Genomic DNA, 27,689 nt, shown 5'->3' with positions numbered 1-27,689 from the left:
TGTTCTGGGTACTGATTCCTCATGATCTATTCACCCAAATTGCTTGAAAATGTAATGATATGTCAGTTCTAGTATAATATATTTGTCCAATGAATACCTGTTTATCATCTGCATTTCTTCTTGGTGTAGCAATTTTAATGGCCAGTAGTGTATCTGGGAGAAATCATAACATATAACCTCAATGAAAACCCAACCTGGCATAACAGAATAAACAAATTGACTAGAGCACAATATATCACCAAGAACACCTACAACAAAAAGAGCCTGCCAATAGCAACAAAATTAAAACTCTACAATATAGCCACTCAACCAGAAATAACATTCGCAAGTGAAACCATCTTCAAAACAACTAACACAGCACAAATAGACAAAATACTCAGAATAGACAGAAGAATCATCCGAACGTGCATCAACAAATAGTACCAGAAAGATGGAAACTGGACAGTAGCTACAAATGAAAAAGTCTATGAAGAAATAGAACCGGTACAATCAGGAAGAAATGCATTTCATTTTTTGGACATCTAATCAGATCATCAGAGATTAAGATCATCAGGAGAATAATAGAAAATTTGTGGAATAGTAAGTGCAACATTAAGTGGGTTACAGAGATGAAGAAAGATATGGATGAGCTACAGATTACATTGGAAGACCTTAGAAACAAAAATGACAGAAACAGGAAACTCGCAGACAAACAAACCACACTGCAAAAGAGAATCAACAAACAGACAATAGGAAGGGTTATTTCTGTAGAAGAAAGAAGTATGTGATCCGAGAGAATGAAGTAGAACGTAATAAATAAATAAGATACCAGATCTATCCACATAATAGAAACTCCAGGGAAGAATATCAATAATGCAGGAAAACATAAATAGCTAATTAGCCATTCTGACCTCAGCTACCGGTTGTGCTTGTGAGGTGGTTTTGCTTGTGTATATGAATAGTGTGTGTTTCTCTTTTGCTGATGATGGTTGTGGGCAAAAGCTTGTGCAAGTGTCTTTTAATTGTGCTTGTCTGCAACTTAACGTGTTTTCTTTACAGTAAGTAGCAGTCTTATCTTTTTCTATATAGTTGATATTTCTATTCACATATTTAGGATTCTTCTGTATATCACATTTCAAAAGCTTGTATTCCCTTTTTGTCTGCTCTGTATATCATCAAATCCAATGAGTTTGCCGCACTGGTAACACCAGTTCCCATCAATCTCCGAAGTTAAGCATTGTCGGGCTGGGCTAGCACGTGGATGGGTGACCATCCGGTCTGCTGAACACTGTTGGCAAGCGGGGTGCACTCAGCCATTGTGAGGCAAACTAAGGAGCTACTTGATTGAAAAGTAGCAGCTCTGGTCTCGCAAACTGACATACAGCTGGGAGAATGGTGTGCTGACCACATGCCCCTTCATATCTGCATCCGGTGATGCCTGTGGGCTGAGGTTGACATGGCAGCCGGTTGGTACTGCTGGGGTCTTCATGACCTGTTCAGGTGGAGTTTAGTCTTTTTTTAGAATATCATCCAAATTTCACTTCTGTACAAGTCTACACTCCAGACAAATATTAAAAAAAAAAAAAGACTTAAATTTATATTCAATTTTAGTAAATGTCTCTTTTTCAGAAACACCTTCGTTGCTGTTGGCAGTCTGCATTTTATATCCTCTCTACCTCAGCCATCATACATTATGTTTCTGCCCAAATCATCTGCCACATTTAACGTCTTGTTTCACAATATAATTTCCACGGCATCTCCTGATTAAACTCAACTTCACTCCATTGCCCCTGTTTTACATTTATTGATGTTCATTTTATGAACTGTTTCCATGACACTGCCCACTGCATTTAACTAATCTTCTAAATTCTTTTTTGTCTCTTGACAGAATTATAATGTTATTGGCAAACCATAAACTTTTATTTCTTCTCTGTGAACTTTAATACCTTTTCAAAATGCTCTGGATAAATACTAAAGTTTCTTCAGCTTAAGTTCTGTAGGCATAGCCTCTTGTATCAGACTTTAGAGCCTTGATTAATATACTTGTGTCACCTGCAAACATGATCAATTTTGTAGAATAGTTCTTTAAAGGATTCAAATAAATCTTTTGGGACTCCATATATTGTGTTATTCCAATCTGTGTTTGGTTTTACTTGCATGATAATGTTTGTCAATGTGGCTGCTTCTGTTAAGAAGGTAAGTCTTTATCTGTGCAATATGGCGCTATTGATACAGTAAGATTTTGGTTTCCCCAGTTTAATTTTATGCTCTTTCCAATCAAAAGCTTTGGCCTACAGCTTAAAATAACAACAGAATACTTGTTCTTGCCAGTATTTCCTTTATGAGGTGATATGTGGTTTCCAGTGTAGTGAATCCTTTCCACAAACTAACTGACAGGCAGTTAATTTCTGCTTGGAAAAATGTCATTATTATCTTGTAGATTTCACTCTGATATAGAAGATCCTTGCTAATTTTTACTTCTTCTGATGAGTGTGATTACTTCGTATTACCAAATTAGGTCACCAATTTCGCCTTGATTCATTGAACATTTACAAAGATAGGTCAGGAATAGTCCTATCAAGTCAGCCCAAACTGTTAATATGTTTAAATAAATAAAAAATGGCCAAACACTGAAGTCTCATTTATTTAAAAGAAATTCAGTTATTAACAGTTAATAGTAATTTATACACACAACCTATAGAAAACTGGTGCGGGGTGCACAGAAACACTTAACAGAAAACAGTTACAGGGTTGCCACAAGTTCTGGAAATTGGGGAAATCACGGAATTTCAAACATGTCAGGGAGATATCTGGGAAACGTGAAAAAAAAGACCACTGCAAAAATCTAGTTTTTGTTTCAGTAGATGAAATGGTTTGTTTACTTAGATGTAATGCATCATCGCTGGCTGGGTGCAGATGAGTAGGTGAACCACTTCCCTACTCCCTCATTCTTTTTGCTTCTTCCCTTTCTGCCACTCACCTCAGCTTTCAGTCAGTGCTGCCACCACTTCTTGCTGCTAGCCTAGCAGCTGCCGACAAGAGGCAGGGTGGCTTGAGGATAGGTTTATTTGGATCTGATTCTCAGAGACTGTTCAAGCAGTGGCCAGAGGCAGTGGTCATGTGTGCATGTGTTGTGTCTGAATGATTGTGTGAATGTGTGTGTGCTCTCATGTTCTGACAAAGGCTATGGCAAAAAACTTAGTATTGACAGTGTGATTGTCTTTTCTATGTGTCTGTTTGAAGCGCAGTGATCATCTGTATAGTGAGTTGGTACCTATCCACATTAGTTTTGATTTTCAGAGTATTCACGACAAGTTATATGTTGCATGGATTGATCACTGCAGTCTCGTTTCGTCAACATTGCGTCTGTGACATGTAAATAGCTGGTGACACCAGTGGACTTCCATGAAGAGCCAAAACCACAGGCCCTTTCTGTGGGTATCTCTAACAGATCAGGCCTGCCAATCTGAAGCCCAACATTTCCCACTAATGTGCAGGCCCTGCTCGTCAGATCTAGTCTCACTGATCTGTCAGCGGGCCATGTCTGTTTCTGTGTTGTGTAATGTGGCAGATTCTCATGGTTTATCCATGGACTCAGGGCTGCTATGCTTCTTGGCAGGTCAGAGGCCGCAGACAATGGATTTCAGGAATTGCAACTGTCTCAGCACAAGAACATTGTTCAGTGTGGCATTTTATAGACATTTTATTTGTTCAAGTACATTTTGGCACTTTGAAAGTAGTTTATGTATTGGAAAGTACGGTTGATAGGAGGAAGAAAATAGTGGCCATCACAGACAGTTTGTACACTATATACTCACATATTTTGTGAAAGAAAAACCACACAATACTTGTAATATAATAGACATAACACAGTGGGCAATAACTGACAATATCAAACATAGTAGAACCAACATTTTACTGGCAGTCACCTATAGTGTTGGTTTACCCAACTCTTCCCTGCCTTATACACTTCTTTCAAGAGGCTTGTTTTTTCTGACAATATTTCTGAAATCAGTGAAGATATTTAAAATCTGTCTTGCGATTCCAATGACATACTTATTTTTGTCACCAAATGTGGTTCATTTTATTGAAATAAAATAACATCTGCGATCTTAATGAAATATGTATAACATCTGACTTGCTTTCTCCACCTAAAAACAGCTCATTGCAAAAGATGCTGATGTTATTACTTAAGAATTTTGCTCACATGTTTAGAAATACAGAAGACCTTGCATTTACTTACCCTCGAGATCTCAAAATTTGTCACCCAGGGGGCCAACAGCTCTTTGGTGGGTATGAGTGTGGCACACGTGGGGGGGGGGGGGGGGGGGGCTATTGCAGCCTTCTGGGCTGCTTTCCCCTCCCCTTTCTTCTCCTTCCCTGTCTTCCCTGTCCTCCTTCCTTTTCCTTCTTCTTTTTCTTCTTTTTGTCGGCCTGGGTATCCTCATGACTTTGCTTCATCTTGCAGTTTTGGTTGGTTGCTTTTCCTCCTCCTTTTTGGCCTTTCCTTTTTGGTCCCGGCAGCCTTTTGACCTCCATCACTAAATTTGAAATCTGTAGTGTAAACCGGGTGGGGAAGAACTTCCTCTCTAGAATCTTTTGTGTCAATTCCTCTCGCCCTCCTCCTCCTCCTCCTCCTCCTCCTCCTCTTCCTCCTCTTCCTCTCCCTTTTCCCCCTTTCCGTCTCTCCATGCCAAAGCCTCTTCACCTCCTTGTGAGGTCACCAGCTCGGAAGCCAGTCTGTGAGATGGGGCTGTTATGTACCCATCTGGCTGAGCCCCCTGATACCTCAGGAATCACACTGCTGGTACCTGTGCTGTGATTGACTTGTGCAAGCCTTGGAGTGGTTGTCCATCTTTCCGGAGCATTGGAACTCCCGCCAACGACTGTCCTGCCCACAAGGCGAGCCTCTGTTTGGAGTGGGTGGTTCCAGGCCAGACATTTGGCACATGTAACACATAAAACTCTCTGGCCGCTTTACTGGAGCTCTTCCTTAATGTAGTTCTGTCTCAGTTCCTGTTTCTGCCTTTCTAGCCTTACCCTCTTTGGATACACCCTTGGAGGAGAGCCAGATGTGCCGGTTTGGTGCAAGACCCTTTCCACGGTTCCTAGTCTGTGCCAGAACCGACAGGAAGACTTTTCTTTGTGGAACATACTGAGGGCAAGTTTGTTGAAGTTGAGTCATTAAGAAAGATGAGGAATTGATAGCAGTTAGAGTGCAGATGACTGTGGCTATCACCATTTAATAGGCTATCTCCCTCTAGGTAGGCTGCTTCCTTATATTGAACTGTCTACCTTAATACAGCAACTCCTGATCCCGTGTCTCCTCCTTGGGGACTTCAGTGTGCACCATCCCTGTGGGGGGAGTGCCACTTTGCTGGGTAGGGCCTTCTACTTGACCAGCTTACTATAGACTTTGATTTGTGTCTCCTCAGTGACAGTTCCCCTATGCACTTCAGTGCCGCTCATGGAATCTTTGCTGCTCTTGAGCTCACAACCTCTTCCACTGCTCTCATGGCTTTTCTACAATAGTCATTCCATGATGATCTTTGTGACAGTGACTACTTTCCGGTGATTCTGTCATTCTCCTGCCTCTGCCAGGCAGACAGGCCCTCATGTTGGGCATTCAGCAGGGCCAATTGGTCTTTATACATGTATGCTGTGCACTTTGACACTTCTCTCTTGAACTGCATTGATGCGATCGTACAGGGTATTTCTGCCACTATTCTTTGTGCTGCTGGCACTGCTGTCCCCTTATCCACAGATCCCTCTCGTCGAACCAGTACCTTGTTGGACCAAGGACTTAGCAGTCACTATACAGTACCGCCAATGGACACTGCAACTATTTAAATAACATCCTTTACAGACCAACCTCCTTGCTTTTAAGTGTCTCCATGCTAAGGCTTGTTACCTTATTAAGCAGAGTAAAAAGACATGCTGGGAGCACTATTTTTCCTCCCTGGCGATGTATGGCTCTTCATCACAGGTTTGGTCCAAGCTCTGTAGCCTTCTGGGCCACCAGTGACAGTCAACTGTTAAGGGACTTATCCTCCAAGGTGTTCTGTTTACTGATCCATTGATCCTTGCAGAGCACCTCATGAAACACTTCGTAACAGCATTGGTATTCTCTTCGTATCCTGCCACCTTTCTCTAGCAGAAACATAAAGCTGAACAGGTATTTTTCTGTTCCCTTCCTCGCCAAGCTGAACCCTATAGTGATCCGTTCACTGAATGGGAATTCTTGCAGGCTCTTACCTCTTCACATGAGACAGCCCCAGGCCCAGATTCCATCCACAACCAGATCATCCAACACTTGGACATTACACAGAGGCAATATCTACTTGGGGTCCTCAACCACATTTGGCTCGCAGATGCCTTCCCCTCACAGTAGTGAGACAGTATAGTTACCTCCATCCTTAAGCGTGGGAGGATCCCAATGTCTATTGACACCTACTGCCCAATTAGCATGATGAATGTACTTTGTAAACTGCTTGAGATGATGATTAGCTTCCAATTATGTTAGGCACTAGAATCTCAAGGACTTTTGTCCCTGTATCAGTGTGACTTCCGGGAAGGATGAGCTCCAACTGACCACTTACTCAGATTTGAAACTGCAATCTGACTGACTATTACTAACTGTTGACGCCTTGTCACAGTCTTCTTTGACCTACATAAGGCATACAACATGGCTTGGTGCCATCGCATTTAGTTACCCTCCATGACTGAGGCTTTCGCGGCCCCCTTCTGAGTTTTATTCACAATTTTTTATCCCACCGGCTTTTCTGGATTTCAGTTGGCACTTCACTCAGCACCCCTCGGATTCAGGAGAATGGTATCTCACAGGGTTCTCTATTAAGTGTCACGCTCTTCCTCATAGCGACCAATGGGCTTGTAACCTCTGTTACCCCGGCGTTGCTGTTGACAATTTTTGCATCTGATGCAGCTCCCACTCGGTAGCGTTTGCTGAGTGCCGGCTCAAGGTGCCATCCGACAGACCTCTGAGTGGGCTATCTTCCGTGGCTTCCAGTTTTGTCCCTGCAAAAGTGGGTTATGCATTTTTACCATCAATTCACGCTATACCCTGATCCAAAACTTGGTTTAGGTGAGCAGCTCCTAGATGTTACAGCACAGCATTTCTTGGGTCTTTTTTTCTTATGAAAGGCTGATGTGGCCCATATTCACCACCTGAAGACTACATGCATGCAGAAGCTTAATGCTCTCTGCCTTCTGGCCCACACATCTTGGAGTGCAGACCCTGCTACTCTTCTCCGTCTGTACAGTGCTATGGTCTTGTCCAGACTATATTATGGAAGTCAAGTTTATGGCTCAGTGGCTCCTTCCAGTCAGAAAATACTTGATCCTCCTCACCATTGTGGGGTGCGTCTGACTATTGGTGGTGCCTTTTTCACTAGTTCCATTGACAGTAATCTCACAGAAACGGGGATCCCCCCCAACTTACAAATATGACATCTGGTGCGCTGTTGCTCTCAGTAATAAACTCCGCACAATCAAGGAGACTGCTGCGCTTTGGTGTTCTTCCTTCCACTCCTCTTGGAAGGGGTCCACTGTTGCGCTTTGGTGCTCTTCCTTCCGCTCGTCTTGGAAGGAGTCCATTGCTTTATGCCGTCTATGCATTGGTCATACCAGGCTCACCAATTGCGTCCTGTGGAATGAACCACCACCACAGTATGGTTGTGGAGCCAGACTGACAATATCCCACATAATGGTAGAATGTCCCCTTTGTGCTAAATGTAGTCTTCCTTAATGTTAATATTAGCAGACAGTTCATGGGGTTGAACTGGTCCTCAGTTTCCTCTATGAAAGTGGTTATTTCCATATACAGTGTTTTGCACTACTCCTGGAGCAGAGGCAGGGTGGTTGTGGTTGGGGCCTCCATTCATGTTATCTCAGTCTGGGGCCCCGTGACCACTCCCCTGTGGAAAGATCACTCTTTTTTCCCGTTTTTAGATTTGGCCTAACCTTTTATGCCTTTTACTATGTGTGTTTTAACTTCCTTGTTTTATAGTTTGACTCCCCTGACTGGATCCATCCACTTTTAGCTGGCCCTATTTCTTCTGTGAGTAACTCTGGAATTGCGGGACTTACGATCTCACCATTTGGCCCCATAAAGCCTCTCAATTAATCAATCAATCTCAAAATTTGACAGGGGAAATGCTAAAGTGTATCTGGAAATTGGGAAAATATCAGGGGATTTCACCTGGGGAAACTTGTGGCAACCCTGAGTGAACACTTGCTTTCAAGCTCTTGCTCTATTTCTAGTAAGAGTGGGCACAATCACATATGCAGCCACACAGACATCCAAATGCACACACTCGTCATAGCTACGAGACCAACTATGAGTGTTTGAAAGTGTGTACTCTTACTAGGAAAAGGGCAAGAGCCTGAAAGCTAGTGTTTACTGTTTTCCATTATGTGTTTCTGCATGCACACACCAGTCCTCTATAGGTAAGTCATTGTCTTTCCCTCATTTTATGTATTTTTCTATCCAGAAATTTACATTTTTGTTACATATCAAACACACAAATTGTGGTTGAATCAAATGACCTCTCTGCATCGTAGCAGAAAACAGATTGGATTCTGAAAACATTTTGCATATCAGGTGAAGCCAATATTACAGTCTTTAAACATGGTATCTAAAGACCCATGGATACAGATAACCATTTGGAGCTAGTATTTCTAGAGTTCCTTAAATCTTTTGATTTGGCATTACACTGATATTTACTGAGGACCTTATTTTCATTTAGAAAATCAAACTTGGTTGTGACTGTGATTGGATGGATTAAAAAAAAAAAAAATTACTCATCTAGTGGCGGCAGGAGAACACACATATAAAGGTACTGAAATCCTCAAGCTTTCAGAGCCAGTGGCTTCTTTTTCTGGCAAAAGGGTTGAAGGGAAAGGAAGAGGGGTGAAGGAGGCTAACTGGTGACATTTAGGAAACTGGGAGAGTCCGAAAAAGTTTCCCACAAGCCCTGGTCAGAGTAGACACCCCAGATGGTATGCTTCTCATTCCATCTGGTATGTTTCCTCTGGCCTGGGGTTCTGGGCAATTTCTCCAAACTCTCTTCATTTCCTACACCTCACTTGTCCTTTTCCTTCACCCCCTTCTTTCCGCTTCAAACCTTCTGTCAGAAGAAAGAGCACCTGGCTCTTAAGGCTTGCAGATTTCAGTAACTTTATATTTGTGTTCTCTTGCCACTGCTTGATGACCAGATTTTTTTAATCTATCCAATTACATTATATTTTCAAAAATTGATTATTGTTGTTGATGTGTTTGTCACTGGATTGAATATTTCTTGAGAGACAGAATGCATTATTTAATTCTGGATGGTTTAACATTTCCTTCTGATCAAATTTATCCATAAATAATGATGAGAACTTTGTTAAAAAATCTGGTGCAACTCTGCTATCTTTTACTAATGTCACAGCACCACATGCTAATGATGGAAAAAGAGATATTAAATCGCGAAAGTGCAATCATTATCTGTTTTTAAACTTACCTCCACAGCAAGATACAATAGCCAGGGCATTACAGCCTTGGACTTCAACTGTTAATTTATTCAATAATGTGGAAGGTATAATTGTACATTCTTCTCATCCAGTCAGCCAACGTTACACGACTGCCTAAACAGACAAACTCGAATGTTCTCCACCCAGTATAATGCACATGAATCTCTCTCAGATTTAGATATTTTTTTTTTTAGTCTTGCCAGTTTTTCATAAATTTCTCCATAATTATTATCTTCCATTGTTGGAGAAGATTGCATTGGCTGGGGGAATGGATTATATAAAAGTAAGTATAAAAAATGCATCAATTGCTAATATACTGAGTGGGATGGCGCAGTGGTTAGCACATTGGACTCACAGTCAGGAGGATGACGACTCAAACCTGTGTCCGGCCATTCTGATTTAGGTTTACATGATTTCCCTAAATCACTTATGGCAAATGTTAGGATAGTTCCTTTGAAAGGGCATGGTTGCTTTCCTGCCCTATCCATCTTTAATCCTAGCTTGTGCTCTATCTCTAATGACCTCATTCTTGACGGGGCATTAAACACTTATCTTCTGCTCCTCCAACAATCTACTATAGTAAATTCCTAATAGTGATGATCTGAAAGTTGTGCTCTATACTGTCAGTTTTAAAATTTTATCAGTTATTTCACATACAGTTATTTTTTTGTTTGTTTTCATTTTATTAGTTATTCTGACACTGAAATGCTGTTGCTCAGTGGATGAAAGCAGGCAGGATGAAGTAATAATTACAACTGGATACATCTTATTGCATTACTGAGCAGGGATTGCAATAGGCAGAGGGAGAACAGGGACTAATGAAGATCGAGACCAGAGGGTTACAGGAATGAAGGATATGTGCAATTCAGAAAAATTAGTGTTGGTGGGGATAAGCCAGATGACATAGGCTTGTTGAAGTCAAGTACAGCATGTTTGACTCAGTAACTGGGTGGTCCAGCTGTCTTGTGGGCATAATTTAGAGGTGGTCATTCATGTGACCAGACAGTTTGTTAGTGGTCACGCCCATCTAGAATGTAGTACAGTGCTGCAGGTAAATTTGTAGATCACATTGCTGCTTTCACAGGCAGCCCTGCCTTTGATGGAGTAGGAGATAACTGTGACAGGACTTGAGTAGGTGGTAGCAGGAGGATGTATGGGATAAGTCTCGCATCTAGGTCATTTCAGGGATATGGGTCACAGGGCAAGAGATTGGGAACAGGGATAGAATAGGAATGGACAAGGGTATTTCACAGGTTGGGGAGATGGTGGAATACAACTGTGGAAAGTGTGGGGAGGATATTTCTCATTTCAGGGCATGGCAAGAGGTAGCTGCTACCCTGGTAGAGAATATGATTCAATTGCTCTAGCAGCTATTTTTTAGTGCGCCTATCTGCCACTCACTGCCTTCTTTACATTGTAGGTAGAAATGTATGCTTTTTGTACTGAAATTATGAAGTAGAATATTTCACATGATAATTAACTATTACATTAATTTAACACACAATGTGATTCTAAACAACTAATTAACTGTATTAAAAACAAAGATTCCAAGACTTACCAAGCGGGAAAGCGCCGGCAGACAGGCACATGAACAAAACACACAAACACACACACAGAATTGCTAGCTTTCGCAACCGATGGTTGCTTTTTCAGGAAGGAGAGGGAAAGACGAAAGGATGTGGGTTTTAAGGGAGAGGGTAAGGAGTCATTCCAATCCCGGGAGCGGAAAGACTTCCCTTAGGGGAAAAAAAGGACAGATGTACACTCGCGCGCGCACACACACACACACACACACACACACACACACACACACACATCCATCCGCACATACACAGACACAGGGCTGTGTCTGTGTATGTGCGGATGGATATGTGTGTGTGTGTGTGTGTGTGTGTGTGTGTACATCTGTCCTTTTTTCCCCCTAAGGGAAGTCTTTCCGCTCCCGGGATTGGAATGACTCCTTACCCTCTCCCTTAAAACCCACATCCTTTCGTCTTTCCCTCTCCTTCCTGAAGAAGCAACCATCGGTTGCGAAAGCTAGAAATTCTGTGTGTGTGTTTGTGTGTTTTGTTCATGTGCCTGTCTGCCGGCACTTTCCCGCTTGGTAAGTCTTGGAATCTTTGTTTTTAATATATTTTTCCCATGTGGAAGTTTCTTTCTATTTTATTTACAACTAATTAACTGTGTCAACTGATGACAACTCTGTGCCATTTTCTTATTCATGATACTTTGCTTCATAAATGCATGTTTATGTATGCATGTGTATATTTAAGGTTATGGGAAGAGGAATAATTTCTCACAACATAAAGAATAGGGAAAATAATTTGTTGTATATTTAATTCCCTTTAGAAGGTTTTGCAGAAATATATTTTAATCTGCTTAACAAAATGTGGACTTGGATGTCACCAGGATTGTTGCCAACCATGACCCTGGAAACTGTCTGTTTGCTTCTAACATCAATTTTTTTCATCACTATCTTTCCATCCATACCTCAACTCATGTGTGTTTTATTCCACAATACTTTTCAGCTCCAAGTTTACAAGGGATGCCTTACTTCATTGAATTTTTCTTCACGCAGTAATAAAAAAAGGAATGAAAATTGGGGTATAATGCCCTATCGAGAATGAGATCAATAGAGATGGAGCACAAGCTCAGACTTTGACAGTGATGGAGAAGGAAATCACCTATGCCCTTTCACAGGAACCATCCTGGTATTTGCCTGTAGCAATTTAGGGAAATCACAGGAAACCTACATCTGGATGGCCTGATGCAGATTTGAAATGTCATCCCCCCCCCAATATGAATCCAGTGTGCTGACCATGCTGCCACTTCACTCAGTCACACAGTGAGGAATATGTCCACTTAGTATGTTGTAATCACTCTAAAAACTCCAGAGTTACATCTACATGTACATCTATACTCTGCAAACTACCATGACGTGCATGGCCGAGGGTATGCCCCATTGTACCTGTTATTAGGGTTTCTTCCTGTTCCATTCACTTATGGAGAGCGAGAAGGATGATTGTTTGAATACCTCTGTGCATACAGTAATTATTTTAATCTTATTCTCATGATCCTTATGTGAGTGGTACACAAGCAAATGTAGTATATTCCTACAGCCACCATTTAAAGCCAGTTCTTAAAACTTTTTTAACAGACTTTCTGTGAATATTTACGACTATCTTCAAGAATCTTTCATTTCAGTTACTTCATTATCTCTGTGACACTATCCCACAGATTAAACAAATTTGTGACTATTCACGCTGCCCTTCTCTGTGTATGTTCAATATCCCCTGTTAGTCCTATTTGCTGTGGGTCCCATACACTTGAGCAGTATTCTAGGATAGGTTGCATGAGTTATTTGTAAACAATCTCCTTTTTAGATTGATTGCACTTCCCCAGTATTCTACCAATAAAGTGAAATCTACCACCTGCTTTAGCCACAACAGAACCTGTGTGATCATTCCATTTCATATCCCCACAGAGTGTTACAGCCAGGTATTTGTATGAGTTGACCAATTCCAACAGTGACTCGCTGATATTATAGTCATAGGATACTATGTTTTTTCATTTTGTGAAGTGGACCATTTTACATTTCTAAACATTTAAAGACTGTTGCCAACCTTTGCACCACTTTGAAATCTTATCTAGATCTGGCTGAATATTTATGCAGCATCTTTCACATAGTAATTCATTATAGATAACTGCATCATCTAAAAAAAGGCTGATGTTACTGTTAATATTGTCTGCAAAGGCATTAATATACATTATGAATGGCACACTTTCCTGGATGCACCCAAAGTTACATCTACGTCTGATGATGACTCTCCGTCCAAGATAACATGCTGCATCCTCCCTGCCAAAAATTCTTCGGTACAGTCACAAATTTCATATGATACCCAATATGATTGTAGTTTTGACAATAAGTATAGAGGTGGTTCTGAGTCAAATGGATTTTGGAAATCAAAAAATACTGCTTCTACCTGATTGCCTTGATCCAAAGCTTTCAGTATGTCATGTGAGAAAACTACTAATTGGGTTTCACAAGGTGGATGTTTTCTGAATCCATGATGGCTGGCATTGAGGAGGTCATTCTGTTCAAGATACCTCATTATGTCTGAGCTTGGAATATGTTCTAAGATCCTACAACAAATTACTATTGCATATATTGGACGGTAGTTTTGTGGATCACTTCTACTTCCCGTATTGGGACCTGTGCTTTTTTCCAAGAACTGGGCACAGTTTTTTGTTCAATGGATCTGTGATTCATTATAACTTTCCTTTTCATAATATTGTTACATTCCATCCTGGATTTTCCATTGTATAATAGATTATAGTTAGAGGAGGGGTTAGCTCAGTCACAAATTCAGTATAGGATTATGACTGTAAATATGCAATCATTTATTTTTATATTCTTATATTAGTAACCATGAAAATAATTTAACAGCCCTCTTTATCATTTGACATAAATATATTTTTTGTGCAATTATTATATTATTTTCTAGGACATTGGATTTAAGAAAATACCAAATATGCTGGAAACCTCATCTTTTGGTACAGTCTGTGTCTTTGAGAAGGAAGAATCAACTACTACTTCCATGTTCCCAAATATTAAGTTGAACAATATTGTGTTTTCCTGGACTTACTCCCTTTAACCTTTCATACTGGTTAACCATTGAGAAATGGGGACACCAGTAGTTTAACTTGTTTTCTGAACTATGATAAAACTTGGCCTTTCTCCGATGTTTCAATGTTGAAAATAAATTCAATTTCCAGAAAAAAATCCGAAAATAACCAATGGGTTAAATTAAAAATATTCACATTTCTAGTCCCGTGCTTACATATTGAGCAGCTGAACTATCACTGTAATTGTGTGTATTAAGAAACTGCACAATGAAGGGCAGATGTGAGTATGGTAGGTCGATTTTCTTCAGTAGTTTGAGGTGAGGAGAGAAAAGAATAAACTTTCCTTGTTTTTATTTTTTGTTGTGAATATCAGTACTGTACCAAACTAATTGCTTTGCAACTATAATAGTCTAAATTCTGCATTTTATTTGCCAAACGATGCTATTCTGATGGAGTCTGGTACACTTCTTTTTCCAAAATGGTTAAATATGTGTTAACAAAGAAAGACTATATTCTTCTTGGTGATTTGATTTTTTCTTTAGCAACTAAAGTGCTATCTAGAGTATGGCATGTTATCAGTCTGACTTTAAAGTGTAACTTCACCCCTAATCAGTTAATTTAATTCTTAAATATGGATTCCATTTCTTAATTTAAGCATATTATTTATAGCATCACAGTTTTTGTAATAATACAGAGTATTAAATATAAGTTTTAACTTCCACAGTTAATTTTTGAAGAGCAAGAAAAGTTTAAAAAAACCTGAATAACTGGAATTTGTGGGTATGTAATACATGTTGACATTAAATGCACATAAAACAGCAACACTGGATTTTCTCCTAGTGTTAACTTTTTCGTACAAAGTTGTATTAGCAAAATTATTATTGTTGTTATTATTATTACTGGTGTCTTTCCAGCGAATATATGATATATACATTAATTTGTAGATATCTGTGAACACATGTGACCACTGGTTGCATCAATAAATCAGAGACAAATAATTCTTGCTATAATAAATCATCTTTGAGTGAATTTAATAATAGAAGTTCTTTGATCCTTTAAATAAACATTCTGATAACAAAATAGTAAATACAAGATGCTATTCAGTATGTCATTGTGTTAGAAATGTACCAGTGTGACATTGTGCCTTATGGGGCTAAATGTGTACATCACTGTGAGTGGTCTTTGTTTGTGTAGTGCATACTTAAGTGAAACAAAGTGTTTAAAAATGAGTGACTTCAACTACTGATTTTTAAATTTTATATTCCAGTAAGAAAAGTATCCTGCAAATAACGGTATTCATTACATGTATACCCTTGCCATCACTCGCTATCTCTGCTGATCTGCAGTACTTTTTGTTACATCCAAAAGGTAATTATATGTTGTTTTAATTAGAAATGAGTTAAGTGTGCTTTATATATCATACATGCAACACCTAACATTACAAAATACTTTGTTTTTTAGTGTCAGCAACAGAACTAAATGGACCGACAAAAGGAAATAAGGTCTGTTTAACAGAAGAATGTAAACAAGCAGGTAAGTATCGCTGACACATATTGACCTCTCCAACATACACATAATTTATTTGAAATAGTGTTAACTATTTTGATGCAAACCAGCATTAAAATCTGCAATCACATATCTTTGTGCAGATCAAGGGAAATAGTGCAAAAGATATACAACTGTCCTCTTTATGTTTTGTTTTAAACAGAAAAAATGTACAGGTTACAGCTGCACATGTTATTTATTTATTTATTTATTTATTTATCCATCTTTAGACAATAAGGATCGTATGGATGTTGTCAACATAAGTATATACAGTAGGTACACAAATTTATAATTATCGCAATTGGAATTCATGAATATTGTTACATAAAGATACATTGTTAAAGCAGTTAATAACACAGTTGATAATTTCCACATATAACTATATATTTACATCATTCCAAGTAATCCTTGACAATATGAAAACACTTTTCCAAGAGATATTTTTTTAGTGAATTCCTGAAGTTATCTACTTTGCTTATGTCTTTGATCCCTTGTGGAAGATTGTTGTACAATTTAATTCCATTATATAACATGCTATTTTGAGTTTTTGACTTGTTTTTCCTATAGGGGTGTAAGTGTTGTCTGTGTCTGACTTCATGTGCATGTATGGAACTGTTTATCGGGAACTGGTCAGTGTGTTTTTTATGTGTGTCTGAAAAATATATTCACACAGAACTGTCAATATACCCAAAGATTTGAATAACTCCATGCAGTGGGATCTATTGCTACTTTTCTTTATGATTCGTGCGGTACTTTTTTGCAACTTAAATATTGTTTGTCTGTTCTGCTCTGTTGATCCCCAGAAGGATATGCCATAACTGACTATAGAGTGCACATCTGCAAAATATGCAGTTCTAGTACACGAGCTACTACACACTGAATTTATTGTCCTAAGTGCATAGCATGCTGAAACTATTCGCTTTCCAAGTACTGGAGTGTGCCTGGTCCAATTCAGTTGAGGATCGACATGCATGCCTAATATTTTTGTTGATGGTTACATTCTATGTGCTCATCATTAACTTTTAGCTTGGTACTCTTTGGTTTTCTGTTTAAGTAGAAATTAATACTGTTGATTCTTTTTTTTTCCATTCATGTTTGCTCGTTATGGAAAATCATTGATGTATATTAAAAAGAGGACTGGGCCCAGCACACTTCCCTGGGGACTCCTATATTGTTGTATTCTGGGTTTGAAAGATATGAAAAGGTATGATTGGAGTCAGTTTGAGTGATCTCCACCTGTTGGACCCTGTTATGCAGGTATGAATGAAACCCCATGTTAGTGCATTTAGTTTTTTTAACAAAATTGTGTGGTCTACTGTGTGAAATGCTTTGGTCAAATCAAGGAAGATCACTGTTATGTGGTCTTCTTTGTCTAGTGCTTTGAGGGTAACATTTGAGAAATGAGCTTCAGATGAATTTATGCTTTTGCCAGCCCGGAAAGAGCGAGGTGGCACAGTGGCTAGCACACTGGACTCGCATTCGGGAGGACGACGGCTCAATCCCGCGTCCGGCCATCCTGATTTAGGTTTTCCGTGATTTCCCTAAATCGTTCCAGGTAAATGTCGGGATGGTTCCTTTGAAAGGGCACGGCCAACTTCCTTCCCTAATCCGATGAGACCGATGACCTCGCTGTCTGGTCTTCCCCAAACAACCCAACCCCCTAATCCAGCCGGGAAACCAAATTGCTCTTGACTCAGAAGATTGAACTTCGTTAAGTACCCCACGAGCCTGTTTTTTATTCTGGTCTCTATGACTTCTGAAAAGGATAACAGTAATGAGATTCATCTGTAATTTTCTATGATTTCTGGGTCACCTTTCTTATGTATAGGTAGGATTTTTGCATGCTTTAGTATGTCTGGGAAGCAGCCTGTGGAGAAGAATTCATTGATTATGTGCACTAAAGGGTCTTTGATGTCGTCTATATAGTCCATCAGTAAGCACACAGGTACTTCATCTACGCATGCTTAATTTTTACATTTTAGGTTACTCACAACATTGTGTACTACTTCTGCTGTGGTTGGTCATAGCATCATTGTGTGTGGCAATTTGTTCAACATTTGTAAATGCTTTGTTTTGCTGAACTTCTGTTGTAGTTTTGTTGCTATGTTGCTGAAATACTGATTGGCAAAGTTTGCTAATTTTTTGGGGTCATTTATTTTGTTATCATTGTGTTGAAACTGCATGTTTATTGGCTTTAATTTTTTCCTTTTAGTTTCTTGTTTGGTGATTTTCCATGCTGCTTTGATGGTAGTATTAGCTTTTTCTATAAATTTGTCATTTTGGTACCTTTTAGCCACTAACAATACTTTTCTATAGATCTTTCTCTTTGCATAATAATAGTTATGAAATACTGAATTATTGCGGTATTTTTTTATTGAGCTAAGGTGCTTGAGGGTTTCAGAAGATTTCCTTATCCCATTTGCTGCCCAACTGTTATTGTTGCATGATTTAATGATTCTTAGAACACACTTCTTCGAATCTGAATTTAAATATTGACATAAACTTTGAAAACTTCCCATTTATAGTAGTTTCTCTGTACACTTCCTCCCATGTTTCACTGTTAATTATTGAGACAAACAGAGCTCTTTTTGACTTAGGGAAACCCCACTGTAGTTGTGTATTTTAGTGTTATTATCTAATTCAGGGCTTCCCAACCTTTTCAGCTGGCAGACCCCTTCTTCAGTCAAAAATCCATGGCGGACACCTAGTCAGTGAAGATCACAGTAACTTTAAATTTCAAGTGAAATCCATGAGAACTGAAAGCTTCTTAATGCAAGTGCCATGTTCCCAATGCCCCTCCCCGAAGTATCAATAGTCTTTGGTTTAGAGATGAATGAAAACAACTTGAAATTAACGATCCAATTTGAATTCCCACTGTATCCAGACACATACTAGTGGTTTTACTCCCTTTGTTCAACACACTATAACCTGATTAAAATTATTTGGTAATTGACAATTCACATGTTGGAGCTGCCTTCCTCCAAGAGCAATCAATGTCACATCCAAACTGTTCACTGTTGACAAGCTGCTGCTTGTGGTCTGTTCACTTCCACTGTTTGGCTACTGTTGTGTAAGGAGCATGCATAGTTTGTAACAGTCGTGTGTGTGTGTGTGTGTGTGTGTGTGTGTGTGTGTGTGTGTGTGTGTGGTTTTTCGTGAAATCCGAAGAAAAATGTTCAAATGTATGTTAAGTATATGGGACTTAGATGCTGAGGTCATCAGTTCCTAGTCCTACAAACTATTAACATAAGTTTAAGTTCCACTAAGGATAAAAAAACCACACACACACACACACACACACACACACACACACACACACAAGGGAGGACTCGAAAATCCGGCGGGAGCGGAGGCGCAATACATGACAACATGGCGCCTTAGACTGCGCGGCCATTCTGCGAAGCTGTGAAGAAAAGAGGCAGACCCATGATTCGGGATACAAACACATCACTAAAGAAAAGAGGCCAAGGAATTGCCTTTGAAGGACTATTGTGACATCTTTTGTGCAATGTGTGAGAATACATTCACCCAGTTTACATGCGTTTCCAAAACCAGATTTTGTAAGCCGCTGTCCCAGTTCCGCTTTTGGTTGGTCAGGTAAACACTTCAAAATCGATTATGGAAATCTGCTTTTATAAAGCCGTTTTCCAGTTTCACAACAGATTTTCATGCCCAAGTAAACAGCTTGGAAAGTCTAGTTATTTTTAAGTATTTGCATATCTACTGAACAGCAGCTGTCAGTCGATAGCCAGCACCTAGCAGGCGGCGTTGCAACAGTGTACTATCAATTGGTAGCTGGCAAGTGGCAGGCAGCGTGGCAACAGTTTAGCCGCAGCTGACAACTTCAACTACTACTTGGACACTATATCGAGGCAGTCAGCCTTGACGGTAAACAAATTAGGAAAACATACAAACAGACTCTCTTATTTCTATGTAAAAAGACAAAGCATTTCACAGAACATGAGACTTTTTTTCCTCAACGGAAACAATTCTGGCAGAGGAGGTTTACCTTTTACAAAGTGGCACATGAAAAGTCCTAATTTGTTTACGCTCGCAGCCAGCTGCCACAATATAGTGTCAGAGTAATAGCAAGTAATTGTAATTCAAGTATAGGCAGGCCATATTTTAAACTGAGAGGACGGAATATATTATAAAGAAAAGAAATTAGCTTTAGAGATCATTTTAATTTTTGTAACAAAAATATCAATGTCAATAGCATTCAATTAATAATAATTTTGTAAATGATAGAAGACAGAAACAAAATTCCTACAGAATTATAGTTCAGGTACGTTCACTGAGCATCTATGAAGAAAAATGCTTTCTTCTTTACTATAGATGAGTCTGTAAGAATAAGAATTGAATCCTAATGTGATGGTTGAGGGTGCTTCTGATGACACAGTTTTTGAAAATTTGGGTTCAAATCTTGACAACTGGAGACGGATGTCTGGTTCTGCATCTAGACAGCTTTGGTATTTAGTTTTGTGGGCAGCATAGATCGAGAATCCAGATTCACACATGTATGTTGTGGCAAACAGAAGTAGTACACGTTTTGCCTTTTCAACAAGGGGGTAGTATTTCTTGTGTGAGTAACCGTCAATGTCAAAACTTGATTTCAAGGTAGGGTCTGTGGCAATTTCTATCAAGAACTTATATTCATTTGATGATAGAATGTTCGGCTTTCTGGATACAGTGAATGGGTTGACCACCCATTCGTATTTCTGCAGCTTCTCATCTTCAGATGTTGGGAAATAATGCTCCAACAATGACATCAAGCTTCGGAGATGTTCCAGAATTTAATGAAACAAATTCTTCTCAAGCGCCAATGTTTTGTTTTTCAAAAACTCCTTGAGAAGAGGAAAACACTCGACCTCCCCCTCCTTGACACTCTCTGCCCGAAAACTGATTTCCCTCGTGAATTCTCGAACTTTGTCAATAGCAACAACCTTTCTTTCACTTTGCCCTTGGAGTGAAATATTCATTTTGTTCATTTTGGAGAAAATATCTGACAAATAGGCAAGTATGCACTGCCAATTTTCGTCATTAATAAGGTCTGCTAATTTGGTGTTATGCTCCAAAAGCAAAGCTAAGACTTCCAATCTTAATCCCTACAACCGAGAGAGTGCATTCCCACGTGAGAGCCACCTCACTTCTGCGTGGAAAAGCAGGGAACGATGAAGGCTTCCCATATCTTCACACAGTATTGTGAAAAGTCTTGACTTCAACAGCCTTGATTTTATGTAGTTAATGATTTGAATGGATTCGTCTAAAACTTCCTTGAACGAAGCTAAAGCATATCTGTGGAGAGTACTGCTGCAATTCTTGGCATTTTCTTTTACTTTTGTTATTGCTCCAACTGTATGACCCGTCATAGCTTTTACACCATCTGTGCACACATCTATGCAATTAGACCAGAAACTTCGTTACTCCTTAAAAAATCATCCAATAGATGGAATATTTCAGCACCTGTTGTGTTGGCAGGTAGTGGTCTGCATAACCAGAGGTCCTCCTCAAAACATCCAGAATATTCATAACGGACAAAAGCCAATAAAATCGCTAAACCTCCAACATCAGTGGATTCATCTATCTGCAGAGAAAATGAAATGTGTTGGATGTGAGAAACAAGAGTGTCTTTCACATCATTTGACATGTCAACAATGCATCTCTTGACAGTATTGTTTGATAATGGCACCAAAGATACAAGCTTTACTGCCTTGCGCCAGCCGGTGTAGCCGTGCGGTTCTAGGTGCTCCAGTCTGGAACCGCATGACTGCTACGGTCGCAGGTTCGAATCCTGCCTCAGGCATGGATGCGTGTGATGTCCTTAGGTTAGTTGGTTTAATTAGTACTTGGTGAAAGATGACCGCAGAAGTTAAGACGTATAGTGCTCAGAGCGATTTAAGCCATTTACTGCCTTTTTGTCTAGCATGCAAGAAACAATATCATTAACACAGGGCTTTATGAGATTTTCTACAAAGGTATGAGCTTTGCCTGTTTTTGCCACTCAATAACTAACCATGAATGAAGCCTTTAATGAATTTTAATTGATTGTTTTTGCATGCATTTTCACACAACGCTGAGAAGCAGCTAATTCAGCACTAAGAAAAAATCGATGTCTTTAGCCTGGAAATCTGGGTGAGTACCTTCAAAATGACGGTGCAATTTAACTGCAACCATTGCACTGTTTGGAAGGACTCGCGCACAAATTACACACTGAGCTTTACCCTCCTTTGTCTCCATAAAGCCCATTTCTAAATAGCTTTTGTTGTACTTACGCTTCTTGGTTATTTCACGTCCACAGGATATTGCAACCAATGGAGTACTTGCAGTGTTTTCACATAATAAATCCGGCTGTGGAGCTTCTTGCAATTGTTCTTCCTTTGGTTGTCCTCTCTCCTCATTCATTTCAACTGGAAACTTCCCTTGTTGTGAAGGCGATGGAGAAACTGCACCCTTCTTCAATGATCATGACTTCAGTCACCGATCCATGCTAGAAGTAATAAACTGGTCAAAAATCAACTTATGAAATAGGTAGTGCACTGACAAAGCAAGTTTAACATTTATTGTTGCCTGGGGCTGCATACGTGCCAGCGAGTGCTGTGATTGGTCGACAAAGATCGCTCCGCACATGCGTAAAAGGTTTCAGCACATCTAGTGCTGTGAGCTGGCACACAAACAACCCCCGTATTATTGCGTAACAGTTGATCAGAGAAGCTGCATTCTCCGACCTGAAGTAAAAGTACACGTTTTTCACACAGGGGGGGGGACCATGGTGATGAATTTGATTTTCACATTTTTATTCAATAATTTTACTCATTATTTTACACGATTTGGTGAAAGGTGGCCGCGGACCCCCTAGAAAGAGCCGGTGGACCCCTAAGAGGTCTGTGGACCACATGTTGGGAAGCCCTGATGTAATTCTATGCCTAATTTTAATAACTGACTGGAATGGTCTGAGATGCCAAGGTCATCTATGACAATGCCACACTCATCTTTCTCTATGACAATGTCACACCTATGTTTCTCTATGTCCATTAGCATATGGTCAATACTTGATGCTGAATGTCTGGTTATCCTAGTGGCAGTGTTAATTAATGGTGTTATACCATAGGTGTACATAATGTTTAGAAAACTATTGCACTACATATCTGGGTTCATCATGTTAATGTTCAGATCTCCACAAATGATGATTTTGCCTTTGGAGACCATATGTAATGCTTGGGTTAACTTTGTAGTGACTGTGTCCATGTCACCACTGGGAGAATGATAAATACATAGTACAGTTAGTCTTTGGAGTACATCTAGGTTTTTTATCTCTATTTCTACATGTTTATCCTCACTTGATGCCATAACGTCATTTCTAATTTTATACATAATTCCCTCCTTCATGTATATGCATGATCCACCACATTGACCTCTATATCATATTGGCATAGCGTTTAGTTAAAATTACTATGTTTTACTTACAGCATCTGTGTTATTGGATACAATTGATATTAATGTCAACCCTTGTGAAGATTTCTACAAATTTGCTTGTGGTGGCTGGGTCAAAAAGCATCCTGTACCTCCAACTGAGTCCCACATGAATCAGTTTGATGTAGTGACAGAGAAGTTGGATCTACAACTCAAAGGTATGGTAAAAAACTCATTTGCTGTCATGAAGGAAAAAAAAAACAAACAAACAAACAACTTGAATATGTTTAATGATCTGATTCATATTTTTGTGTCCTGTTTCTAATAATTACGTTAATCAGTGTACTAACTTCCTACCTTTTTTTTAATAGGAATTTTAGAGTCTCCTGAGAACCAAAATGATCCACCTCCAGTGAATTCTGCCAAAAAGTTTTATAAATCTTGCATGGATTTGGGTAATATTCTTATGTTTAATACATGGAGTACCTCTATGTAATTTCTATGATGAGTATATAGAAATACTTGAAGTTAACTGTAGAAATACAAGGCAACAGAATGGCTGTCTAATACATGTATTAAGGAAGTGGTCTTCCAATAGCATTATCCCCACTCCCCAAGTCTTTACGCATACAACTGTTCTCATCATAAAACCTGTCCCACACAGCACTTATCATCATTTAGGCATACTCTAGCACCACCAGTGGTAGATCCTAAAATCACAGTAAGACATTTTGTTTACCATATAACCTGTCCATTACGTGGAATTTTATACAGGAATGAGCACCATTAAAGTGGCTGAGTGCATAAGTGGACACAGAAGAACTGTCTGCCTTGTGGCACCCAACACCCAGTTGCTGAACAAGCCCTGCAACATGACTCAATAGACCTCAGCGCCTGCTACTCTGTATGAGCCGTTTGGATCCTCCCAACCAATAATAGTTTCCCTGCTGATCTTCAGCACATCCTTGCATCCCTCCACACTCTTAGCCGTAACCTCTGCAACAAACAGCCCCACCCTCCCCACTCCCTCCTCCCCCAGACCCACCCACCCACCCACACACACACACACACACACACACACACACACACACACACACACACACCCACACACACCCACCCACCCACCCACCCACCCACCCACCCACCCATCGCGCACACACACACACACCCATCGCGCGCACACACACACACACACACACACACACACACACACACACACACACACACACACATGCGCACGCTTTCTAACTATTTGTTTATTATTGTACTCAATTATTCCTCTATTAGTTGTTACCTCTCACTTTCTCCTGGTTCTTGAGTGTACCAATCATCCAGCTTCTCATTAATTCACTTTACTTTGCTCTCTGTGTTTCTAACATCTCTTAATTGGGACAAACACAATGTCTCTCCTCATCTTCACATCAGATGAGTCTCCTCAACCTGTAATCTGAGTGACTTGACTCTCTGTTCTGACACATCGTTCATTCACAGCTGCAGAAAAGAATGGATGACTTAGGTATTTTTTTTTAAGCAGTTCTGTGGGCAAGTACTTGAAATTTTTCCTCCTGAAGGTAAGTAATCACCAGCCATTCTGTCTTCTTATAATTTTACATTTTGAATATTTCTTTTGATACAAAATCTGAAGTTATAAATATGATGAAAGTCCTAGTGAAATATAAATAATTGAAGGAGTTAAGATAACAACTCACCAAATAGTTGAAGTTTGCTCTAGAGCTATGTAAGTTAATGCAGATAACTGGGAACTACAATCCTGTGGTGTACAAATATAGTAGTGGTGTGCTGCTTGTCACAGTCAGATCATGTAAGGACAGCAGTAGGGAAGATGAGTCATTGACTTCATTTTACTGGGAGAACTTTCGGTAATTATGGCTCACTTATAAAGGAGACTGCAAATAGGACACTAATGTGACACATTCTTCAGTACTGCTCAGGTGTTTGGGATCGTGAACAGGGGGGGGGGGGGGGGGACATCAAAGCAATTGAGAGGCATCCTGCTATTTTTCTTCTATGTTCCATCAATACATGATGCTACCAATGTACATTTCGTGCATAGATCATGAAGACAAGTTAAGCAAAATTAGGGCATGTGCAGAGACACATAGACAGTCGTTTGTCCATTGTTATATTTGCGATTGAGTCAGGAATGGAAGTGACTAGTAGTGGTACAAGACATCCTTCGCCATGCAATATACAGTGGCTTGCGGAGTATGTATGTAGATGTATATGTGTTGAGTTGGCCAAAGCATTACTGAAAACTATAATGGAAATTCATGGATAAAATAAGAGAAAGGCAACCAGTTACCTATGGAGGATTTGTGCATGGCACACACAAACATGTAATAGAAAACAGTTAACACTGGCTTTTGAGCTCTTGTTCTTTTTCTAGAAAGGGTACACACATTCACACATACAAACATATACGCCTGCTGCTACACGAGTGCATATGTTTGAGTGTCTGAGGTTGTGTGTGTGATTGTGTGTACTCTTATCTGAAAAAGAGCAGAAGCTAGAAAGCTAGTGTCAACTGTTTTATGAATTTCTGCGCACCGCACATTGATCCTATCTAGATGAGTGGTCGCCTTTCCCTTATTTCATGTCACTGAAATCTTTGCCACCTTTTGGGTGAATCCTGGTTCCTGGTTTGAGCTGTAGAGTATACGTACACACACATACATACCATAGCTCATGCAGCCCCTGCTCAATGCTCCCGCCCCCCCTCACACACACCCTGAATTTGTCTGTCCTTCCTTTCTCTACTATTTGGTGTGTTTTTAGCCTTATATGTTAAAAAGTGCTTTAAAATGGGAGATAATGAGTCAAGAATTAATATTACTGTTAATTGATTTTTAAAATTATGAACTGAAGATATTTCACAGGCACTGTGGAAGCTGATGGTCTCGAACTGCTAAGCAAGATGTTAGAGGAACTAGGAGGGTGGCCCATGGCACATGATGACTGGGATGAACTCACATTTGACTGGCAGAAAGCGGTGGCATTTTTGACAAAGAAGCTTGCTGTTTCCCCTCTCATCCTGGTCTATGTTTACTTGGACCGTAAAAATTCTAGCCGGAGTGTCATAACTGTAAGTTTTAAACTTTTGTGAGGTGACTGTTTCTTTAGAAGTTAATAATTACATAAAATTATTTCAGCATTTGCATCAGTAAATCGTTATACAGACATAAAATCTTTCAGCTTCATATTTTCTTTAATACAACGAAAGTGATGTGATGCGTGTATATCATTAAGTTTTCACAGTATTTAAAAAATACAAAAAAAATGACTCAACAAGTGCTTGAAAGTTTGCTACACAATACTGACATAAGTCACATCAATAACTATGTGTGATGCATTTAACTGAGAATTCTGAATGTGCAAAAATTCCAGAACAGGTTTATCTTTCTTGCAAAGTAACCTGTTCATATGTCACAAACTCTCATTTTAAGATCATAACAGCAGACTTTCTGGACATAAAACAAGTTGTATCAGAAAATCCTTAGAATTGATCTCAGAAATGTTCAATGTTTGTTTACTCATTTCTTTAGTCACATTCTCATGTCCTTGTATTTATTGTAAAACATTTTAAACTCTATCCATCATTGTATAAAATTCCTGATGGAAACTGAAAAAGACGGCCAGTTATCTTTCCTGGACATGTTAGTTAAAAGAAGACCAGAGGGACCTGTTGGTCAAGGGCACATAGAAAACCCATGCCCACTGACCTTTACCTCCATGCCTGAAGCCATCAAAATCCATCAAAAAGTAATTCCAGATTAAACATTGTGGTCTGTAGAGCTTGAATGCTGCCAGGCCAAATGAGCCTTGTTGAAGAATTACAACAGCTATGAACAGTGTTCCGAAGGAATGGGTACTCAGGCCACCAAACTGAGATGGTGTTGCACTCAAAATCAACAATGCTTGAGAAAGAGTTTGAGCCTGAGACAGGGAAAGAGATGCCAAGAATTGTTTATCTTCCTTATTCTGGCCAAATCTCTGGGAAGTTTAATAGACTCCTAAGGAAATATGACATCCATTGTATTTTGCTGCTGTCAGCAAAGATAAATAGCCTTCTTTGTTATGTTAAAGACAATCTTGATCACTGAAAGGGGTGCATGTAGTGCATGCCAAGCAAATGTAGCATGTCTTATGTGGGAAAGACTATTCAGACAGCCAAGGAGAACTCCAAGAAACATCAGTAGCATGATGATTAAGACAACCAGACAAATCAGCTGTCATCCAGCACTACCTTAAGTATAATTATGAAACTGAATCCAGTGAGACCGTTATTTTAGAGCAAATGACAAGTTAGTTGAGCTGTATAGTTATGGAGTCTATAGAAATAAAAATGTCAGAAAACCCAAGAAACAAGGATGGAGCTTTCAACTTCAATGAAGGTTTGTGTCCAGCATTCAGTTTATGAAACCTTGCAAGCCATATCATCCACTAGAACTGGGAAACACTGAGAGAGAGTGCATGTTGATGCATGTCCATGAACGTATGGGAAAACAAATGAGCATCAAATGGTAGAGGGGGCACCAGGAATTGATCAAGGCTATAAACAGTTAATACTATGGCTGGAA

The 27,689-nt window shown here is 39.5% G+C and overlaps 1 protein-coding gene across 2 annotated transcripts in view; it reads left to right on the top strand.

Moving 5' to 3' along the window:
- Positions 1 to 27,689, top strand: part of LOC126354832 (neprilysin-4-like) — a 141,982-nt gene that overhangs the window by 5,269 nt on the left and 109,024 nt on the right. Inside the window, exons 1-6 of one of the 2 annotated variants that reach the window (XM_050004780.1) lie at positions 15,175 to 15,307; positions 15,404 to 15,504; positions 15,598 to 15,669; positions 23,148 to 23,309; positions 23,463 to 23,546; positions 25,989 to 26,194. In XM_050004780.1, coding sequence (XP_049860737.1) covers positions 15,294 to 15,307; positions 15,404 to 15,504; positions 15,598 to 15,669; positions 23,148 to 23,309; positions 23,463 to 23,546; positions 25,989 to 26,194 — 639 coding nt within the window. In that variant the 5' untranslated portion in view covers positions 15,175 to 15,293. Of the gene's footprint in view, positions 1 to 15,174; positions 15,308 to 15,403; positions 15,505 to 15,597; positions 15,670 to 23,147; positions 23,310 to 23,462; positions 23,547 to 25,988; positions 26,195 to 27,689 lie in introns of those variants that run through there. The other variant, XM_050004779.1, reaches the window with a different exon arrangement.

The sequence above is a fragment of the Schistocerca gregaria genome, chromosome 3 (assembly GCF_023897955.1).
Source record: "Schistocerca gregaria isolate iqSchGreg1 chromosome 3, iqSchGreg1.2, whole genome shotgun sequence".
NCBI lineage: Eukaryota > Metazoa > Arthropoda > Insecta > Orthoptera > Acrididae > Schistocerca > Schistocerca gregaria.
The sequence above is the reverse complement of the archived record's forward strand: the minus strand, read 5'-3'. Positions and strand labels throughout refer to the sequence as shown.